This window comes from Antechinus flavipes, chromosome 3 (genome assembly GCF_016432865.1).
Source record: "Antechinus flavipes isolate AdamAnt ecotype Samford, QLD, Australia chromosome 3, AdamAnt_v2, whole genome shotgun sequence".
Lineage (NCBI taxonomy): Eukaryota > Metazoa > Chordata > Mammalia > Dasyuromorphia > Dasyuridae > Antechinus > Antechinus flavipes.
This window is the reverse complement of record NC_067400.1, coordinates 517,026,094-517,050,244: the sequence shown is the minus strand read 5'-3', so window position 1 is coordinate 517,050,244 and position 24,151 is coordinate 517,026,094. Positions and strand designations below refer to the sequence as shown.

At 37.3% G+C, this 24,151-nt stretch overlaps 1 protein-coding gene across 1 annotated transcript in view; it reads right to left on the bottom strand.

Annotated features, from left to right (window-relative positions):
- Positions 1–24,151, bottom strand: part of GUCY2F (guanylate cyclase 2F, retinal) — a 65,592-nt gene that overhangs the window by 19,394 nt on the left and 22,047 nt on the right. The window contains exons 11-13 of the mRNA XM_051990709.1: positions 17,312–17,460; positions 14,619–14,782; positions 4,780–4,972 (exon numbers count right to left, since the gene is read on the bottom strand). Of these exons, the coding sequence (XP_051846669.1) occupies positions 4,780–4,972; positions 14,619–14,782; positions 17,312–17,460 (506 nt within the window). The remainder of the gene's footprint in view (positions 1–4,779; positions 4,973–14,618; positions 14,783–17,311; positions 17,461–24,151) is intronic.

Below are 24,151 nucleotides of genomic sequence, written 5' to 3'. Positions count from 1 at the left end.
ACATGTTTAAAGATCTTCTCCCTCTCCAATATTCTCAGCTATAACATTTTCTGTTTTAAGGTTCTGATTTTCTCTATTCTAAATTTCCTTTCTGTTCCGATATTGTGTTCTAAATAGTTCTGACACTCTATATTCTAGTTTTAACATTCTATGTTCTAAAGTTCCTTCTGCCTCTGAAATTATATATTTTTTGGATTTCTACTCCTATAAAAATGCATTTGGTAGAGGGAGTCCTTTTAACTATTGATATTTATTCTATTCTATTTTTCCCACTAAAGCTCCTCCAATATTACATAGTGGTACAGAGAGGATTCTGAATTCCTCCTGAAGGCTGTTAGTATAGTATAAGGTCTGACATATTCCTCCAGTTTGAAAAGACTTGGCATTCAGGTCTGTGATTGCAAACACATATATTTGTCACCAAGAACCAGCCTATCCAAATTTCCAGAATACTCGGCCCTGAGGATTTGCTGAACCAAGGATGAACCATTAAAAAAAAAAAAAAAAAACCTGAAAGATATCTTTTTGGCCATTGTAAAACCAACTATAGGGTGTCTTCTACTAAAAAAACAGGGAGGTTGGATGCTTCATCAGCTGTGGTTGAATCCATATTGATGAAATGAGAGGTTTAAAAATATCCAGGGACTTTTCATCATGATTATTGTATTTTATCCTTCCACTAGATTGGAAGCTTCTTGAGGGTAGGGACCACATCTAACGAGCACCATAGGAAACTGATGAATGGAGCATGTCCCAAAGAGGATGACCAAGAAGATCTGCTATTTAGCAAGTAGTTGAAATAACAAGCCTTACTTAGCTAGAAAAAAAGAAGGCATAAAGCAGACATGTCTGCTGTCTTCAGATACTTGAAGATCTGTCATATGGAAGAAGGATTAGATTTATTAAGCTTGTCCATGAGAGTAGAACTAGGACGATGCAGAGAGGCAGATTTAGACTCTATAAAAGGAAAGATTTCCCTAGACAGAAGTGGAATCAGATGCCTCAGAAGGCAGCGTGTTCCCCCTCATTGACTATCGTCAAGAAAAAGATAGGCAGGCAATAGTGGGGATTCTTGGTTGGGTATGGATCAGGCTAAACAGCTTTTACATTTCCTTCCTATTTTGAGATTCTATGATTCTTTATTTGTGGCTAAGCGCCTAATGACAGCTAGGTGGTACAGTAGATAGAATACCAGGCCAGAAGTCAGGAGCATCTGAGTTCAAATCCAGTCTTAGCCACTCACTAGCTGTGTGATCCTAAGCAAGTATTTAACCTTGTTTGCCTCAGCTTTCTCACTGGTAAAATGAGCTGGAAAGGAAATGGCAAATCTCTTCAGTATCTTTGCCAAGAAAACTTCCCAAAAGACACATGAACACAATTGAAAAATGATTGAACAACAAAGGGCCTAATAGCTATTAGGATTCAGAAGTAGTGTATTAGACCTACATGGGACTTGAAGAATTCCTGGGTTAGAATCTCACCTCTTCTACATACTAGTTAACTTTGACTTTGGTCATGTTTCTCTGCTTTAATTTTCTCACTTGTAAAATAGAGCTGATCAGTATCAATACCTACTTACTTCACAGCAAAAATACTGCATCAGGATTATCCAGAAATTAATATATGTTTCAGAAAGTGGTAGATTCTCTCTCACTTGGATATGTCCAGTGGGAATTGCTTTGAGATATGATTTGGACAGTGTGATAGGCAGTGTTTGAGACAGATATATCTAGGTTCAAATACTGCCTCAGAAACTTACTAGCTATATCAGTCAATCAAGTATTCCGGGCACTGTACTGAACACTGGGAACATAAAAAAAAGATAAAACATGATCTCTGCTCTTAAGGATTCATAGTCTAATGGAGGAGGCAAAATGCAAATCTAGGTACAAAAAGATGTAAATAAGTGAGAGAATATATTATTATACTATTATATCAGTAACTAAACATTAATTTGTGACCCAGGCTTTTCTCCCTAGTTTATGTTTAAAATCCCAGTTCTTGTTAGGGTCAGACTGTCGAGGACATAGCTGGTTGATGAGCTTAATCAAGGAACAAGCTTACCTATCTTGGCTGGGGCTCATCCAACTAGGTGTCTTAATTTCTGTCTGCTTCATTAGAGTGCAGGGTGACTCAACTCATAATGGAGAAAACTAAGCAGAGAAGTCCAGATAGAGTGCAGTTTGCTGAAGACTGCTGCAGGAGAACATCTCCTCGTTTAACCCATTTAACTCATTGAATATCCACCAATCAGGGTAAAGTTTCCCTTATTAGGAGAGTTTTCGTCAGAAAGTATTTAAGGTATCTCAGGGTTTCTTTTGGCATACTTGGTTATCAAGAAAACCACTGACTCAATTTATTGATTGCTAGCTAGTGTAATTAATAAATTGATTATTAATTACCCAGAAATTCTTCTGGAGAAGTTTATTCATCATATTGGATAACCTGGAGATAATCAACAGAGAGAAGGCATCAACATCAAGAATAATCAGGAAGGGCCTCTTGCTGAGAATGGATAGCTGGAACTTGAGAAAGGAGGCCAGGAGGCAGAGATAAGGAGGGATGATATTCCAGGCATGGGAAAAAATCAGAGAAAATGCAGAGTCAGGTGATGGATTTCCATGTTCCAGGAACAAAAGGAGGACTCTGTCACTGGATCAAAGAATAAGGATGAGAAGGAGAGGGTGTAAGAAGACTGAAAAGGTGTGGAGGGAAGATAATTAAAGGCTTTGGATATCAGAGGAATTTATGTTTGATCCTAGAGGTGATAAGGAGCCACTGGAGCTTATTGAAAGGAGTCGTGTTTGGTGGAGGGAATCTTGAAATAGCCAGAGCTGACTTTATGAAGATCATTTTGACTACTGAGTAGAAGAGTGGGGGGAGAATTTATTCAACAGGATCTTGCAATAGTCCAGGAGTAATATAAGGAGGATTCATACTAGGATGGTGCAGTGTCAGAGGAGAGAAGGGAGCATATACAAAAGATTTACTAAGATGAAATCTAAAGGTCTTGGTAGCAGGTCCAATATGAGAGGTTAGAAGAATTGAAATTGACACTTGGATTGTCAGCCTGAATGATAGAAAAGATAACTGTATCCTCAATGGTAATAGGGAAGTTTGGAAAGAGAGTTTTGGAAGAAAGATAATGAAGTTCAGTGTGGGACATGTTGTGTTTAATGTATCTATGGGGCCTCTATTTTGATAAGTTCAGTAGGCAATCTGAAAATCATTACTATAGAGATATAATTAAATCCATAAAAGCTGATGAGATCAACAAGGAAAATAGGATAGAGAGATAAGAAAGAGAGACTAGGACAGAACCCTGTGGGACACCCAATGTTGATAGGAATGCTATGAATGAAGATCCAGAAAATGTCTTATGGGTAGAAGAAGAACCAGGATAAAACAGTGTCACAGAAACCCAGAAAAGGAGAAGAGGGTGATCCACAGTGACCAAGGCTACAAGAAAAGTCAAGAAGAATGAGAATTGAGAAAAGGCATTAGATTTGGCAATTAAGAAAATAATGTTGGAGAGAGCAATTTCATTTGAATAATGAAGTTGGAAGCCAGATCATAAAGAGTTTAAGAAGATAAAGAAAGAGTTAACAGCAAGATTATGTGATGATCAACTATGATAGACTTAGCTGTTCTCAGCAATGCAGTGATCCAAGACAATTCCAATAGACTTGGGATGGAAAATGCCATCTGCATTCAGGGGAGAATTATAAAGACTGAATATGGATCAAAGCTTACTATTTTTATTTTTTTGTTTTGTTTACTTTTTTCTTCTCATTTTTCCCTTTTGTTCTAATTTTTCTTTCACAACATTACTAATATGGAAATATGTTCAAAAGTATAGTATACATATAGCCAATATCAGATTGCTTACTGTCTTGGGGAGGGGGAAGGAAAGGGAAGAAGGAAGAAAAAATTTGGAAAACAAAGTCTTACAATAATGAATATTGAAAACTATCTTTACATCTAATTGAAAAATACTATTGATAATAAGAGGAGGAGGAAGAGGAGAAGGTAGAGAAGACTACTGTGAGAGAGAAGAAGGAGGAGGAGGAGGAGAAGGAGGAAAAGAAAGAAGAGGAGGAGGAGGAGGAGGGGCAGACATGGGAGAATGAATTACAACTTGCATTTTTAGAGGGAATTCCCAAATGGATAAGATCATAAATCTACTTGTGTTATTTGAGTTTTTTTTTCTGTTTCTTTGTTTTGAAATATAAATACTGTCTCAGTTATAACAGTAGGAGTCAAGAGATTGGGATTCAAATTTGACTCTATTTATTTTTAGCTATGTCACTCTAGACAAATCACTTCCTTTCTCTAGTCCTGTTTCCATCATTCATTAAACAGGTATATTACTCCTTTCACAATCTCTTTCCCTCATAGAGCAGTTAAGAGGAAAGCATTTGGTAAATTTAAAATACTAGAGAAATGGGTATTATAACTTTCATGTTTCATAGTAGGTAACAAACATTTATGGAATGAAATCAAATAAAAATGACTGTTTCATTTGTCATTTATCTCACCCTCCTGCTTCTACCCTCCCCACCCCCAATTCCACAGCAGTAAACATCACCCTCTGACTTTGATAATTATTGGCTGAGTAGCAAAGGCCCAATTCTCTTCATGTTGAGTCTCAGTGTGGTCATCTGTAAAATTGTACTTTATGCCTCTTAGGGCTATTGTGAAGAAAGTACTTTGTAAATTTCACAGAACAATCAGATATGGGTTTTATTAGATCTAATCTGCTCCTGGGGCTCAACTCACCTTATACACATCGTGGCTATTCAGGACAGCATCAAACAATGTGTAGAGGTCATTTAACAGGTCTACCACCTCCATGGGCTCACTCAGAGCTGAGATGGTGGTAAAGCCAACGATATCACTGAAGTAGATTGTTACCTGGTCAAAGTACTCAGGGATCACAGTGGTCCCAGCCTTCAGAGCCTCTGCCACAGATCTGGAAGAAGAAAAGGATGAATCAAGCCACGTCCAGGGGAGAATTGGCTTTGTTTTAAAAGATGGTGTGAATGATGGACATTGTATTACAACTCTTTCCATAGCATCTTTCATATCTTTGTTCCTCTCCACTGATATAGCTGTTACCCTAGTTCAGATTGTAATAATTATCTCCTAATAGGTCTCCATGTCTCAAACTTCTTTCCTTTCCAATCCACACCTGCCTAGGTGATTTTCCTGAAGTACAAGTCTGAAGACGTTGCAATATTGTTTAAAAAAAAAATCCAATGACTCCTTATTTGATTTTAGGGCAAAATACAAATACCTCCATTGAGCACCTTACATTCTAGTTCCAGTCAACCTTTCAAGATTTGTTACACATTGCTTCTTTTATACACCCTGTTAAAAGGGACCACCCTGCTCCTTTTATATTTCATTTTATCTCCATCATTAAATTGACTGATCTCCCCATATCTAAAATGCATTTGCTCTTTTACCCCAGCCTCTTAGGCTCCTTACCATTCTTGAAAGATCTGTTCTGCTGTCAATTTCTATGGGAAGCCTTTCCTAATCCCCCCCTCCCCCCCGGTATATCCCAAATTGTATATTTTTCATATTTTCAAGAACCTTTTTATTTATGAGTCCATTTTGTCTTTAATACTCTGTCTGTAGCAATTGTGCCCATCAATCCCTATCTTTGTCTTTGTTTCTGTTTCTGTGTCTCTGTGTCTGTCTGTCTGTCTCTGTTCTTATTTCTTTCAGTGGGTATGTCTCTATATAAAGTCATACAAAACACATTTTTACATTAGTTATATTGTAAAGTAGGGGGGGAACAAGAAAACTTAAGAAAGTAAATGAAAACATTTCAATCTGCACTCAGTTAATCAGTTTCTCAGTTTTTTTGGGGGGATGGATAGCATTCTTCATCGTGAATCCTTTGAAATTGTTGTGGATCAATGATTGATTATAGTAGCTAAGTCTCTTACAGTTGATGATAATTATAATATTGCTGTTCCTGTGTACAGTGTTCTTCTAATTCTGCTCACTTCACTTTGCATTAGCTTATATAAATCTTTCCAAGTTTTTCTGAAACCATCTCTCTTTGTCATTTTTTATAGTACAATTGTATTCCATCACAATCATCTATTACAACTTATCAAGCAATTCCCCAGTTATTAATGGGCATCTCTTCAGTTTCCATTTCTTTGACATAACAGAATGAGCTGCCATAAATGGTTTTTTTAATGCATAATTTTTCTTTTTCTTTGATTGCTTCGGGGGTATAACTTTAGTAGTAGTATTGATGGATGAAAGGGTATTCAGAGTTTTATAGCTCTCTGGGCATAGTTTTGAATTGTTCCCCAGAATGATAGACAATTTCACAGCTCCACCAATAGTACATGATATATCTATTTTCCTCCATCCCTCCAACATTTGTCATTTTCCTTTTTTCTCATCTTCTCAATCTGATGGATATGAGGTGGTACCTCAGAGTTGTTTTAATTCACATTTCACTAATTATTAGAAATTTAGAACTTTTTTTTCCATGACTATTGATGGCTTTGATGTCTTCTAAAAATTGATCATTCATGTCCTTTGACTACTTATCAACTGGAAAATAGTTCTTATTTTTATAAATGTAACTCATCTCTCTCTACTTGCTATAAAAAATTTCCCCTAATGTTCTACTTTCCTTCTAATTTTGGCTGTATTGATTTTGTTTGTGCAAAACCTTTTTTATTGAATGTAATCAACTTCACCTCCCAGGATCTCTTGTTTAGTCATGAACTGATCACAAACATAAAAAATAAGAAAATAAGAAAAGAAAAAACAGAGAACATTAACAAATTATTTTATGTCTTTAGAGATAGCCTATGGATACCCTTTCCCATGTGTGTGAGAAGTTGAACAAATTACTTTCCTTCTGAGAGCACTGTTTCTCTCAGCTCAACAAGGATGATGAACTCCATGATTTAGCCCATGTTAAGGCTTGGATGTAGTCCCTCCTTCCCTTTGCCTCTTAGAATTTTTAGTTTTCATCAAAGTCTCACATCAAAACCTATATAATGCAAAAAGTGTTTCCTACCCACTCTGCTTCTCTCTCATATTTTAGAGCCATTTTCCCTTGTCTTTTTTTATGTATATTGGATATACTTTCAGTATCTGTTATTTAAGGATTGGTTGAAAGAATTAAGCAAGTTTATTCTGTCAGAGGAGACTTGATAGAGCTGTTCAAGGATCTCTAGACTAGTCATGTGGGTGATTAGATTTGTTCTCTTGGTCCCAGAGGGGAGGAGCAGAAGAATAGATATCATTTGTAGAGCTTTTAAGATTTGCAAAGGGGACTTCCGGTTAAGATGGCGGAGAGGAGGCTCACAGTTGCATAAGCTCCGCGCTTTCTCTCACTATCCACTTCATTACAAGCCTCTGAATCAATGCTTGACTGAAAAAACCCACAAATAGTTACCAAGAGAAGCCATCCTTGAGATCCGCCAAGAAAGGTCTGTCTTTACTGGAGGGCTGGGGCGGTTTTAGATCGGGCGCAGGCGGCGGGCAGCGGCAGTGAGAGCACGGGAGCAGACTGGAGAGGGGTGGGGAGTGATCGCAGCTGTCTCTGCGGGGAGAGCTTCGCTACAGGTTTGGAACCTGCAGCAAGTCAACAGCCCAGCAGAGAAGCTAAAAACACCGGGCTGAAGAACACAACCGCAAACAGCTGGAGTCTCTCAGGACCTGGCCGCCCCCCCCTTCCCCCCCCTCAGTGACTCAGCACGCTTTGGGATCTCAGAGCGCAGGCGCAGCACAGTCCTGCTAGTGCCTCACTGCTGCCACCTGCAGTCTGTAGAGGAAGCTCGATAACACACCCAGCCCCCCCCCCAAAGAAAGACTCCAGTTTTTTCTGTTTTTCTTTGGTAGTTTGTCTCTGATTAATAGACAGAATGAGCAAGAAGCTGAAGAGGACTTTAACCCTAGACAGCTTCTACACAGATAGAGAGCAGACTCTAAATCCTGAGGAGACTAAAAACAGGCAGTCCCCAGGTGATTCCCCAAAGGAGGAGATCGTCTGTTCCTCAGCACAGATGAACCTCATAGAAGTGATTAAAAAGGCTCTCACAAGGGAGCTAGAAGAAAAATGGGGAAAGCAGAGTGAGGCTTGGCAAAAGGAGAAGGAAGCTTGGGAAAAGGAGAGGGAGGCTTGGCAAAAGAGCCTGGAGAAGTCAGTTAAAGAGAGAGTGGATAAAGAAGTAAAATCCTTGAAAAATAGGATTAGTGAACTGGAAAACAAAATTGGCGAAATGGAAAAAAATTCCACAGAACAAAAGAACTCAATTGGACAATTAGAGAAAGATTTTAAAAAAGTGAGTGAAGAGAATACTTCACTGAAAATCAGAATTGAACAAGTGGAATTGAATGACTCGAGGAGACAAGAAGAATCAGTCAAGCAAATCCAAAAAAATCAAACAATGGAGAAAAATGTGAAATACCTTCTGGGGAAGACAACAGACCTGGAAAACAGATCCAGGAGAGACAATCTGAGAATCATTGGACTCCCAGAAAAACATGATGAAAAAAAGAGCCTGGACACTGTCTTCCAGGAAATTATCAAAGAGAACTGCCCAGAAGTCATAGGAACAGAGGAAAAATAAACATTGAAAGGATTCATCGATCACCCACTGAAAGGGATCCTAAAATCAAAACACCAAGGAATATAGTGGCCAAATGCCAGAACCCTCAGATGAAAGAAAAAATATTGCAAGCGGCTAGAAAAACCCAATTCAAGTATCAAGGAGCCACAATAAGGATCACCCAGGATCTGGCAGCATCCACATTAAAAGATCGAAGGGCCTGGAATATGATATTCCGAAAGGCTAAGGAACTTGGTATGCAACCAAAAATAACTTACCCAGCGAGAATGAGCATCTTTTTCCAGGGAAGAAGATGGACATTCAACGAAGTAAGCGAATTTCATCTATTTCTGATGAAAAAACCAGAACTTAACAAAAAGTTTGATCTACAAATATAGAACTCAAGAGAAATCTAAAAAGGTAAAGATTAATCTTGGGAACTATATTTTGACTATATAGATGCATAAAGAATACATGTATACCTTGTTCTAGAAATTGATGTGGAAAGGACATTGTATCAGAAAAAGGGTAAAGTGGGGGTAGTACATCTCATGAAGAGGCATAGGAAACCTATTATATCTGAGAGAAAGAATGGAGGGGGATGAATATAGTGGGTATCTTACTGCCTTCAGAATTGGCTTTAAGTGAAAAATCTTAAGACATATTCAATCTATGGTGAAACTTCTCCCATCTCATTGAAAAGTGAGAAGGGAAAAGTGGAAAGGGAAGGAATAAGCTAAGCGGAAGGGAATACGGGAACTGGGAGGGAAAGGGGTAAGATAGAGGGAGGAACTCTAAGGCGGGGGGAGGGACACTAAAAAGGGAGGGCTGTGAGAAACAAGGGTGCTCACAAGCTTAATACTTGGAAGGGGGGGAAAGGGGAAAGAAGGGAGGAAAGCATAAACCGGGGTTAACAAGATGGCAAGTAATACAGAATTGGTCATTCTAACCATAAATGTGAACGGGGTAAACTCCCCCATAAAGAGGAAGCGGTTAGCAGAATGGATTAAAAGCCAGAATCCTACAATATGTTGTTTACAGGAAACACACCTGAAGCGGGGAGATACATGCAGGTTAAAGGTAAAAGGTTGGAGCAAAATCTACTATGCTTCAGGTGAAGTCAAAAAAGCAGGGGTAGCCATCCTGATCTCAGATCAAGCTAAAGCAAAAATTGACCTAATTAAAAGAGATAAGGAAGGACACTATATCTTGCTAAAGGGTAGCATGGATAATGAAGCACTATCTATATTAAACATATATGCACCAAGTGGGGTAGCATCTAAATTCTTAAAAGAGAAACTAAGAGAGCTGCAAGAAGAAATAGACAGTAAAACTATAATAGTGGGAGATCTTAACCTTGCACTCTCAGAATTAGATAAATCAAACCAGAAAATAAATAAGAAAGAAGTTAAAGAGGTAAACAGAATACTAGAAAAGCTAGATATGATAGATCTCTGGAGAAAATGTAATGGAGACAGAAAGGAATACACTTTCTTTTCAGCAGTTCATGGAACCTATACAAAAATTGACCATATATTAGGACATAAAAACCTCAAACTCAAATGTAGTAAGGCAGAAATAGTAAATGCATCCTTTTCAGACCACGATGCAATGAAAATTACATTCAACAAAAAAGCAGGGGGAAGTAGACCAAAAAATAATTGGAAACTAAATAATCTCATACTAAAGAATGATTGGGTAAAACAGCAAATCATAGACATAATTAATAACTTCACCCAAGAAAACGATAATAATGAGACATCATACCAAAATGTATGGGATGCAGCCAAAGCGGTAATAAGGGGAAATTTCATATCTCTAGAGGCCTATTTGTATAAAATAGAGAAAGAGAAGGTCAATGAATTGGGTTTGCAATTAAAAATGCTAGAAAAGGAACAAATTAAAAACCCCCAGTCAAACACTAAACTTGAAATTCTAAAAGTAAAAGGTGAGATCAATAAAATTGAAAGTAAAAAAACTATTGAATTGATTAATAAAACTAAGAGTTGGTTCTATGAAAAAACCAACAAAATAGACAAACCCTTAGTAAATCTGATTAAAAAAAGGAAAGAGGAAAATCAAATTGTTAGTCTTAAAAATGAAAAGGGAGAACTCACCACTAACGAAGAGGAAATTAGAGCAATAATTAGGAGTTACTTTGCCCAACTTTATGCCAATAAATTCGACAACTTAAATGAAATAGAAAAATACCTCCAAAAATACAGCTTGCCCAAACTAACAGAGGAAGAAGTAAATATCCTAAACAGTCCCATCTCAGAAAAAGAAATAGAACAAACTATCAATCAACTCCCTAAGAAAAAATCCCCAGGACCAGATGGATTTACATGTGAATTCTACCAAACATTTAAAGAACAATTAACTCCAATGTTATATAAACTATTTGAAAAAATAGGGATTGAAGGAGTCCTACCAAACTCCTTTTATGACACAGATATGGTACTGATACCTAAACCAGGTAGGCTGAAAACAGAGAAAGAAAATTATAGACCAATCTCCCTAATGAATATTGATGCTAAAATCTTAAATAAAATATTAGCAAAAAGATTACAGAAAATTGTCACCAGGATAATACACTATGACCAAGTAGGATTTATACCAGGAATGCAGGGCTGGTTCAATATTAGGAAAACTATTAGCATAATTGACTATATCAATAACCAAACAAACAAAAACCACATGATCATCTCAATAGATGCAGAAAAAGCATTTGATAAAATCCAACATCCATTCCTAATAAAAACACTTGAGAGCATAGGAATAAATGGACTTTTCCTTAAAATAGTCAGGAGCATATATTTAAAACCATCAGTAAGCATCATATGCAATGGGGAAAAACTGGAACCTTTCCCAGTAAGATCTGGAGTGAAGCAAGGTTGCCCACTATCACCATTATTATTTAATATCGTATTAGAAACACTAGCCTCGGCAATAAGAGTCGAGAAAGATATAAAAGGAATTAGAGTAGGCAATGAGGAAACCAAACTATCACTCTTTGCAGATGATATGATGGTATACCTAGAGAACCCCAGAGATTCTACCAAAAAGCTATTGGAAATAATTCATAAATTTAGCAAAGTAGCTGGCTACAAAATAAATCCCCATAAATCCTCAGCATTTTTATACATCACCAACAAAACCCAACAGCAAGAGATACAAAGAGAAATTCCATTCAGAATAACTGTTGATACCATAAAATATTTGGGAATCTATCTACCAAAGGAAAGTCAGGAATTATATGAGCAAAATTATAAAAAAGTCTCCACACAAATAAAGTCAGACTTAAATAATTGGAAAAATATTAAGTGCTCTTGGATTGGCCGAGCGAACATAATAAAGATGACAATACTCCCTAAACTAATCTATTTATTTAGTGCTATACCAATCAGACTTCCAAGAAAATATTTTATTGATCTAGAAAAAATAACAACAAAATTCATATGGAACAATAAAAAGTCGAGAATCTCAAGGGAACTAATGAAAAAAAAATCAAATGAAGGTGGCCTAGCTGTACCTGATCTAAAATTATATTATAAAGCAGCAGTCACCAAAACCATTTGGTATTGGCTAAGAAATAGATTAGTGGATCAGTGGAAAAGGCTAGGCTCACAAGACAGAATAGTCAATTATAGCAATCTAGTGTTTGACAAACCCAAAGCCCCTAACTTCTGGGAAAAGAATTCAATATTTGATAAAAACTGCTGGGATAATTGGAAATTAGTATGGCAGAAATTAGGCATGGACCCACACTTAACACCATATACCAAGATAAGATCAAAATGGGTCTATGACCTAGGCATAAAGAACGAGACTATAAATAAATTAGAGGAACATAGAATAGTTTATCTCTCAGACTTGTGGAGGAGAAAGAAATTTGTGACCAAAGATGAACTAGAGACCATTACTGATCACAGAATAGAAAATTTCGATTACATCAAATTAAAAAGCCTTTGTACAAATAAAACTAATGCAAACAAGATTAGAAGGGAAGCAACAAACTGGGAAAACATTTTCACAGTTAAAGGTTCTGATAAAGGCCTCATTTCCAAAATATATAGAGAACTGACTCAAATTTATAAGAAATCAAGCCATTCTCCAATTGATAAATGGTCAAAGGATATGAACAGACAATTTTCAGAGGATGAGATTGAAACTATTACCACTCATATGAAAGAGTGTTCCAAATCATTATTGATCAGAGAAATGCAAATTAAGACAACTCTGAGATACTACTACACACCTGTCAGATTGGCTAAGATGACAGGAAAAAATAATGATGAATGTTGGAGGGGATGCGGGAAAACTGGGACACTAATGCATTGTTGGTGGAGTTGTGAACGAATCCAACCATTCTGGAGAGCAATCTGGAATTATGCCCAAAAAATTATCAAAATGTGCATATCCTTTGATCCAGCAGTGTTTCTATTGGGCTTATATCCCAAAGAAATACTAAAGAAGGGAAAGGGACCTGTATGTGCCAAAATGTTTGTAGCAGCCCTGTTTGTAGTGGCTAGAAACTGGAAAATGAATGGATGCCCATCAATTGGAGAATGGCTGGGCAAATTGTGGTATATGAATGTTATGGAATATTATTGTTCTGTAAGAAATGACCAGCAGGATGAATACAGAGAGGCTTGGAGAGACCTTCATGAACTGATGCTAAGTGAAATGAGCAGAACCAGGAGATCATTATACACTTCGACAACGATATTGTATGAGGACATATTTTGATGGAAGTGGATTTCTTTGACAAAGAGACCTGAGTTTCAATTGATAAATGACGGACAAAAGCAGCTACACCCAAAGAAAGAACACTGGGAAACGAATGTGAACTATCTGCATTTTTGTTTTTCTTCCCGGATTATTTATACCTTCTGAATCCAATTCTCCCTACGCAACAAGAGAACTGTTCGGTTCTGCAAACATATATTGTATCTAGGATATACTGCAACATATCCAACATATAAAGGACTGCTTGCCATCTAGGGGAGGGGGTGGAGGGAGGGAGGGGAAAAAAATCGGAACAGAATTGAGTGTCAATATAATGTAATTATTAAATAAAAAAACATAAAAAAAAAAAAAAAAAAAAAAAAAAAAAAAAAAAAAGATTTGCAAAGCTCTTTATACCTGTTATCTCATTTACTTTTCCCACAATAAACTTGCAAAGTAGGTGCAATTATTATCCCCTTTTACAGATAAACACATAGAATGAGTTGCCTATGGTTACACAACTAAGAAGTATCTGAGGCAGGATTAGAATCCAAGGCCTTCTGAAAGTCCAGAACTGTATCTACTTGCTCTGAACTTTCTTACCCTAAGTCTAGTATTCTTTCCTCCATTCTATCACCTACTAAGAGCTCATGAGATTTTCCAAAACAAGACTAATACAAATTCTCTGAAGGTTTTTTGGGAAGCGCTGGATCTGAAGTCAGGAAGCTTGGTTTTGAATCATCATTTTGTCATATTAGCTGTGTGACCACAAAGTATCTGGGTCTTTTTTTTTTCTCATCTGTAAAATAGATAACAATAGGTGCACTCCTTTCCCCACACAGAGTAGTTGGGAGGAGAATACTTTGGAAGCATCAAATCAATAGAAGAAATCTATTTATTTCAGCTGTTTAATTTTGTCTCATTTTTCATGACTCCATTTAGGATTTTCTTGGCAAAGTACTGGTCTGGTTTGTCATTTCCTTCTCTAGCTTCCTTTATAGATGAGGAAATTGAGCTAAGTAGGGTTAAATGACATGCCCAAAGTCATATAGCTAGTAACTGTCTGAGACCGTATTTGAACTCAGGAACTTGAGTCTTCCTGACTCCATGTCCATGTACCATGTGTACCATGGCTCATTTAATCTATAGACTCTATAGAAGCTGCTAACAGTAATAATTAATTATAATTATAATGAAAATGATAGATTTGTCTAGAATCTCACAAGTAAACAGTTATGGAGGAATGAGTATCAGTCCTGCTGAAAACTAAGCGCATTTAAGCTGGTCCTTACTTACTGGGGAAGCATCTGTGAGAGCAACTTCTCTGTCTTCTGTTTTTCCAGCTCCAGTTCTTCTGTCCTCGCCTGGACCAGGTCCTCCAGATCATGGGAATACTTCTCTAGTAGCCGCAGCATTGAGTCTGCCACACTGCTCTTCTTGCCTTGGTTGATGCTTTTAAACTAAAGATGGAAGGGAGATGTAGAATGGTTCCCCCAATTGAAAAAATGCAGGACCCCTCCATTGGAAATTGTGCTCTACAGTTTGGAGAATGCTATATAGAACTCCAAGATGCTTTATAACTAACAGAGTATTTTGAAGTTATGTAGTTTATGTAGCAATGAAGTTTGTGTAGCAATGGTGCATCATAATAATCACCATAACATTTATGGAGCATTTTAACATTTTTGAAGAGTTATTTATAAATTATTTCTTTTGGTCCTATAATCCCAAGATGTGGGGGCGATATGTATTGGAGAAAAACAGAAACAGAGAGAAACAAAAACAGAGACAAAGAGTAACAAAGACAGAGACAGAGAGACAGAAAGACAAGGAGAGATAGAGAAATTATAGCGTGATACATAAATGCAAATATAGACAGAGATGAAGGAAGAATGTAGACGTTCCCACCTAGGACATACTTTAGAACACAAACTATCAGGACAGAAAACTCCCTACAACAAACAATGGAAGAACTGGGAAAAATTTTAACATAGTATCAGAGCAAAAAGGGATCCTGGACCATAAGATGTCAGAACTGAAAGGAACCTTAGAACATAAAACATCAGAGCTAAAACAAGGCTTTAGAACATAGACTATTGGAGCTGGGCAAGATCTTCAAGTTTATTTAGTCTAGGAATGCTAAACATTTTTTTGTCTCACATATCTTGTTTGGCAATAGCTTCACAAGACTATGGACTTCTTGTCAAAATAATGTTTTTAAACAAAATACATAGGAAATATTTATAGCAATCAATCACTTATTAAGTACCTACTATGTCTGGACACTCTGCTAAGTGCTGAGGATACAAAAAGAAGTTAAAAAAACAGTCTTTGTCTTCAAAGAGTTTAAAATCTAATGGGAGAATGAAATAAAACAAATAATATACAAAGCAAAACCAATTATATAACATAGAAAACACATAGAAAATCAATTGACATAGTTATCAAAATATTACTATTTCCCAGTTTGTAGACATACAACCTCCACATCTTGATATTATAACCCAGGTTAAGAACTTCTGTCTGATATAGTTCAATCCCCTCATTCTATTGAAAGAGAAACAGGCCAGAGAAGGAAAATTTATTGCCCGAGGTCCCACAAGTCAGTGACAGATCTAGGACTCCTCTCCCTTCTTCTAGCCCAGGCCTTTCACTGCATTCCTTCTCTCACTTGGTTAACCTCTTTTCAACAATTTTTCTAAGAATAGGGTGGGGATGGGGATGAAGAGGAGGGAAGCTGATGAGGAGGGGAATCAGTGGAGGAAGTCATACTGAGTGAAATCAGTTGGTCCCCCAGGAGTCATTACCCAGTTCAGTCAGGCTCACACAATCCATCACCATGAGGAATATAACATGCACAAACTTGTTGGGTCCCTTCCTCTCCTAATCTCTGCCCTCCTGGGGCTACTACATCATGGACCACAACAGAAGGCCTCACTAGGATTAGAATTAGGGAATGTTAGCACTGGGAGGATCCCCAGAGACCAAGCTGTCCAAGCCCCCCTTATTTTAGAGGGGAAAGAACAAAGACTTAGAGAGAGAAGGGACTGGTGAGATAGTATACCACAGTGGAAAGAGCACTGGCTTTTACCATCAATGGACCTCAGACAATTAACAATCTGAATCATTGAAATTCTCTGCACTTCAGTTTTCTCATTTATAAAACGAGGAGGGTGAACTAGATGGCCTCTAAGGCCTCAATGGCAGAGACAGAACCAGAACCAGACCAGGGCTGTCTATCACTCATGAATGCCTTAAAGGTGATAGGGACCATGGCCATCCTTTACCATGGAATAAGCACAGGACACACAAAAACAGTGCATAAGTATGAACTGGAGAGGCAGCATGGGCTAGTGCATAGAGCTGGCCAGCTTGGAGTGAAGAAGATCCAAGTCCCAGTGCCAGCTAGGTGATCATGGAAGAATCACTTATTCTTTTAAAGGCAATCCTTTAAGACTAAGTGGTTTCCACAGCCAAGGGAGAAGGAGAGTTTCTTGGAACCAGGAATTCCCTATGGAGATGACTAAATAAATAAAAGTGTGTGAATTATTGTTGTTGTTATTATATAGTACTTTAAAATTCATAAATAATTGTGAGATGGTGTAAGTATTATTATACTCATTTTTTCTCATCAGGATTTAGAAAAAGAATACAAGATGATCTGAGGACCTGAGTTCTAATCCTGACTTTGCTCTTTATGGCCTATATGATCTTGGACAAAGCACATTACCCCTCTGGGCTTAAGTTTCCTCATATATTAATTGAGGGAGATTGAACTATTATGCCCATTTTGCAGAGAAGGGATGTAAGGACCAAGTCACCAATCGCCTGACCTGCTCAGGATCACACAGCTAGTAGGAACCAGTCTCCAAATCCCCATCCTCTTAACTCTGAGCTCCATTTCTTTCCCACTTCATCATACTGCTTTGGACAGAGTAGACTGTTAATGAAGGGAAGTAGGAGATGAGAAGGAGGGACTGGCTACTCACCTGGCTGAAGATGTCGTCCAGACTGGGTCTGTCTTCTGGATCCTCACTCCAGCACTGTTTCATCAGCCTGAGGCACTCAGGTGGTCCCTGGTCTGGAGACACCACTGGACGGCAGAGGGGAGGAGGGGACACCAGCTTCCTGATTATTTCTGCAGCAGAGATGCATGGGGGTCTCTCCTCTGCGATTCCATACAGGTGACCCTCCCCACCCCATGCTTGGAGTATATTCACTCATCACTGATATCCAATGAAATCTTCAAGGTCTAGCTTGGATAATACTTCAACCACAAAGCTTTCCTTGATTCTCCAGGAAAGCTCTCCTTTCTCACCTTATTCAGAGTTCTTTGTCTGATCTCTCTTTAGCTCTTAACACACTCTAACTTGTGTCTTATTTCCTTATGTCCATGTCCACATCCACGTCCATGTCCATACATGTACTCCTCTTCTCCTCTAACTCTGAATCTGATTGTAATAGGGGGAAAGCAAATGGGTACCAAGACTAGAATCCCCACTTTGAACTATTATTAGCTGTGAAACCTAATCCAAGTTCTATAAGTTGCTTAAGCCTCAGTTTTTCCACCTGTCAAGTGGGTTCTAAAGGCTTCTTCAGATATCACCTTGAAGCTTGATCACTTTCCTTTGTTTAACAGGGAAAGATAGTGAAATCAGAATCAGAAGAAATCTCAAAATATAGCAAGTTACAGCTAGACAGGCCCTAAGAGTTGGTTGAGTCCATTTCACAGATAGAGAAACTGAGACTCAGAATGGAAAAATATAATGTGTCCAAGGTCACACAACTGGAGACAGCAGCACTGCAAGTTAATCTGAGACCTCTTCCCTTTAAGTCCAGTATAGACAACACTGCTCAATATAATGATGAACGCTTTGAACCTCTGTGTCAAGTGCCCAAATATGGGGCACAGGGCAGATGCTTGAGAAATATGGTTTGAATTTGTTGGTTGTCTTCAAGGATCTTGGGATTTTATTGATATGGGAAGCTGTCCCAACAAACCACCAGTTCAGATCCTAAACCCTCTGTGACTTAGTAGAAGGTTTGCCGTGTTTCTGTGGCTGAAAAATTAATTCCTGGTGGCCTGCCCTCTGGCGGTGAACCTCTCTACACTCAGCTAATCTGCAAACCCTGAGGGGCCAGTCCTTAAACCTTTTCCAGCTTGGGATGGCCAGCTAGCACCTGTGTACATCTAGCCTCTGGGAAACCAGAGGATTGCCTCCTACCAGGAGGAAGCATCTTTTAATTAACTAATCTTTTAAATTTATTCAATTCATAATTTAAAAAGCAAACACCCAACTTTCATTGTATAATAGTTCCAGGTAGAAATTTTCATTCAGGATAAATAAAAAATAATTCATGGCAAATGAAATAAATCTTAGAATATATATAGTTAATATCTAACAATAATGATGAAATACAAAAAATAGACAATGTCTGCAATCATAGTATAACAGATAATAATTATTCACTTCTTGATTAAAAGGAGAGATCAAAATAATTATGTCCTGCTAAGGTAACATTTTTAATCACATTATAAATATAAGTAAATATATGTATATAATTACATATATGTATACAGATACATTTATGTTTATTTGCTGTACCATCTTACTCCCAGTGGATAGAGCACTGAGCCTGCAAGCAGGAAGACCTAAATTCAAATCTGCCCTCAGATACTTCCGAGCTATGTGGTTCTGGGCAAGTTTCCTCAGCTTTAAAATGGAATAATAATAATAATAATAGCACCTCTCTCACAACACTGTTTTAAGGATCAAATAAGCCAATGTTTGTATTGTATTGTGCTTAGCATAGTTTCTAGTTCATAGTAGGTACTATTTAAATTTGAATGCTCTGAGCCTCTATTTTCCCATATGTTAAAGGAACATAATTTCACTTATACTGCTTGCATTACAGGGTTGTAAGGGACGTTTTGCAAACTTTAAAGCCCCATAGAAATGGGTGGTATTATTATTGTGATGACTGGTTTATATACCTTACTTTGCTTTTGTGGGACTCAATTTCCTGATCCAGAAATATTATTTCCTGACGAGAAATTATTATTATTTCATAATAATATTTGGGGCTACCTATATTTTAGAATATTGTAAGGAACAACTTCCTAAGGGAAGCTTTTTCTGTTCCCTCCAATTCTAGGTATTCTCCCCCTTTTCAAATTGCCTTCTTTTGGTTTATTTATAAGCATGTACCCATTTATCCCCAATAGAATATCAGTTACTTGGGAGCAAGTCTGTAGTATTTTTAGTCTTTGTAGTTGCAAGACTCAGCATATATATTCCATTGCCCTTATTTTCCATGTCCCATGTTCTAAGCACTAGTTGGTGCTTACTTAATAGATGTTTCTTGGATTGGCTTTGCAAATGACATATTCCTTATTTTTCTAATTTAATGATAAATAGCCCAGTTTTACATAAACTTCCAAGGAGTGATGTCTGGCCTCGTTTCTAAGTCTTTGGGATTGACCTCTGGAGGCCTAATGGGGGTTGTTGGACAAATGACTGCTTAAAACCCCTTCCTCCTTCCTTCTCCTCCACCTCATAAATATTTGGCAGGAGCTCCAGCACCTGGAACACACATTCTTGCCTCTGGGTGAGTGTTTGTGGATGGGAGAGGGAAGTCCAAGCGTCTGAGGGGCGACTGAAGCTCACTGTTCCAGCCTAGGAGATGCTTGTACAAGATTGAAAGGTGGCAAACATAACTCTGCTCTCCCCCCTTTGCTAAGTGAGGAGAGGTTAACATCTGCCTGGGGAAAACTCTCTGCTGGGGGAGGAGTAGGAGGAGAGTAGCAGTGCTGGAGGAGGGAGCAGGGCAACATCTGGAAAAGTAGTCTGTGGACCCCAGCAGGGGGGAGACATCATGCTGGGCTTAGTCTACAGGGATTCCTTGACAATATAACTGCCATGATGGATAAGATGAAAAGGGATGTAGCGTTTCATTCAGCCTGGTCCCCAAGCATCCAGGTCAGAGGCTGACATCTGAGGCTAATAGAGAGAAGAATATCTAAAGTCCAGGAAACCACAGCAAAGTAGTTCATTATTTTCTTATAATGTCAGGATCATAGTGTCATAGAAAGAAACTCAACTCAATGAATCATCAGATCCTGGGTCCCACTGACTCACTGTATGAACATGGGCAAGACACTTTCCTTCTCTGGGTCTCAGATTCAGCATCTGTAAGAGGAGAAGGATTGCACCTCTTGATAGAGAGGTGGTCAACTTAAATTTTAAAATGAGATTTTTGTCATGATCAATTTATTTTACTTGATTATGTATAGTTGTTACAAGGATTCCATTTCCTTTTTCTTTTTCATTGCAGGGTATAAGGAGGTAGTAGGAAGAGAAAATAAATGCTTATTAATTGAAAAATGTAATAGAAGTCTTTAAAAAGACGAGTCAGGTGAAATTAGGTAATTTCTCCTTTCCAGACATAATATTCTATTTCCAAAGGACCTTTCCATTTTATGTTTTATACTGAAATAGTCTACATTGAAGATTTCTTCCAATTCTATCTACCATTATATGTTCTATTATTTGAGGACTTTGTTAGGCCTAAAACAATATTTTCTATCTTGTAATTTTCTAGATGCTAATGTCCCTTCAAGCTCCAACATTCTGTGCTGTATGATCCCTCCCAACTCTGACATTTCACATTCCATGTTCTAAGTTCCCTTCCAGTCTTGCTATCCCATGTTCTATGTCCTCAGCACCCCAAGGCAGAGGATAGTAGAACAATAGGGTATTTTGACCTAGACAACAGAATTTTATTTTTTCTTTTGTTATTATTATTATTAAAGTTTTTTATTTACAAAACATATGCATGGATAATTTTTCAACATTGACCCTTGCAAAACCTTCTGTTCCAACTTTTCCCCTCCTTCTCCCCACCCTTTCCCTGAGATGGCAGGTAGTTCAATACATGTTAAATATGTTAAAGTATATGTTAAGTACAATATATATATATATACATATTTATACAGTTACCTTGCTGTACAAGAAAAATAGGATCTAGAAAGAAAGTAAAAAAAAAAAACCTGAGAAGGCAAACAAAAATGCAAGCCAACAATAACAAAGAGAGTGGAAGTACTATGTTGTGATCCACACTCATTTCCCATAGTTCTCTCTCTGGGTGTAGCTGGTTCTCTTCATTACTGAACAATTGGAACTGGTTTGAATCATCTCATTGCTGAAGATGGCCATGTCCATCAGAATTGATCGTCATATAATCTTGCTGTTGCTGTGTATAATGATCTCCTGGTTCTACTCATTTCACTTAGCCTCAGTTCATGTAAGTCTCTCCAGGCTTCTCTGAAATCATCTTGCTGATCATTTCTTACAGAACAATAATATTCCATAACACTCACATACCACAATTTATTCAGCCATTTTCCAATTGATGGGCATCTATTCAATTTCCAGTTTCTTGCCACTACAAAAAGGGCTGCCACAAACATTTTTGCACATGTGGGTTCCTTTCCCTTCTTTAAGATCTCTTTGGGATATCAGCCCAGCAGTAACACTGGATAGCAGAATTTTAATGCAGGTAGCTTCTACATATTAGATTTTTAAGCTGTGTGAAGAGTGGAATTATATACATCTTATATTTTGAATATCCTCTCAAGATTACCACATTTCTAATCTGGAATTCTGACCCAAAAGCTATTAAATTGTTCATGCTCTTTGACCCAGAAATACCACAAATAAATATGTAACCCAAAGACATCAAAGAAAAAACAAAATGTGTACAAAACATATGTACAAAAATGTTATAATACTTTTTTTTGTGGTGGCAAAAAGTTGAATATTGAAGGAGTGGTTATCAGTTGGGGAATGGCTGAACAAGATGTGGAATATAATTATGATGGAATACTATTATATTATAAGAAATGATGAAATTGACTATCTCAGAAAAAATATAGAAATATTTATATGAACTGATACAATGTGAAGTGAGCAGAACCAGTACTATGATTAGTACCAGTAATAATGTAAAGATAATCAATTGTAAAGGACTTAGCAACCCTAATTAATACAATGATCCATGACAATTCCAAAGAACTCATTATGAAAAATGAAAAAATTGCCAGCAAGAGAACAGATGAACTGTGAGTGCAGATTCAAGTATATTTTTAACCTTAATTGTTCTTCCTTTTTTATAACATGGCTAATATGGAAATCACGTGTATAATGGATATTGTATTACTTGCTTTCTCAGTGGGTGAGGCATAATGGGCTAAAGGGAAGGAGAGCAATTTGGAATTGAAAGTTTAAAAACTAATATTTAAAAGGAAATTTAAAAATAAAAAGATGAGCACACTTCTTTGTGAGCAGTTAATATTAACAAATCTTTATTTAATTTTACATTTTTTTTACATTTATTTTCCAAGTGACTGACTCATATTGAGTTTGCAGTCTTCTGAAGTTGATCATATCCCATAAAGAGAGTACAAACCTTCATAGCATACATAAGCAATAAGAAGTAAAGGTTATATGGTAGTTTGAAAGACAATACTCAACATATTGTGTGAAGAGCTTTTCAGTGGTGGGAGATGGAAAAAAATGACAGGTGGGAATTTATCACAGTGGGACTGAGAATTTTTGTGTACAATATGTGATAGGGAGGTTATAGTCACTTGTTTCTTAGCCTCTCTGCCTTGTACTTGTTGGTATCTTCTCTGTTTCTCTGAAGAATTGTGTGTCTTGTGCTATGTTGCTGAATTGTACAAGTCCTTAGGCAAAGATGATGTAGCAATAATAAATAAGCTCTTGGCAGTGTCAAGGCAAAGGCTGAAGGACCTTGATAGATACTAACTGCCTCCACTTCCATAAAATAATCAATAACTGAGACCTCACACTTATTACCCAATAGAATGTCAATTCCTTGAGAACAAGAACTATTTCTTATCTTTGTGTACCCCATGAATCTAGCAAAATATCTGCCATTTAGTGGGTGTTTAATAAATGCTTGCTGAATGGATGAAAGAATGGGCCTCCATTCCCTATAAAATGGGGATATTGTTCAATCTATTTTTCTATTGTTTAGTCATTTCTGACTTTGTGACCCCATGGAATATAGCATACCAATATATTCATGGGGTTTTCTTGACAAAGATACTGCATTGGTTTGCAATTTCTTTTTCTAGTGGATTAAGGCAAACAGAAGGCAAGTAGCTAATAAGTGTCTGAGGCTGTATTTTAACTCAGATATTCCTTACTCTATGCCCTACACTCTATCCATTGAGTTATCTAGTTACTTCTAAATATGGGAAAAATAACCCTTAGCTTACTTCCTTCATAAAGTTATTGGGAGAGAAAGGGATTTTTTTTGAACTATAAAGAATTATGGCAATAGGAATTCTTGCATACATATGTGGTCATGAGTCAGAGTAGCTTTACAATTTGCAAAGCCCTTATTTTTCATTGTTATATATCAGTGGTTCTCAAACTTTTGTTCTTCATGTTGTTAAAAAAAACTATCAGGGATCTGTTCAAAGAGTTTTTGTTCACATGAGTTATATTTATAGCTATTTACTATATTAGAAATAAAAAATAATTTTGAATTTGTAGAGCCTCTGAAAGGGTTTCAGAGACCCCAACAATTCTTTGGACTACACTTTGAGGACCACTGTTATATATCTACCAAAGTTTTCCAAGAGCTCCCATTGGGAGCTCAAAGACTGTCAGGGAAGCAAACTTCCTATCAAACTATACTTCTTTCCTGCCAAACTGTACAGGTTTGGGGTTCAGGTCCAGCTGTAATAAGAATGGATATTTATCATCTCCTCCTTGGATGGTGAATTCTGAGGAAGCCAT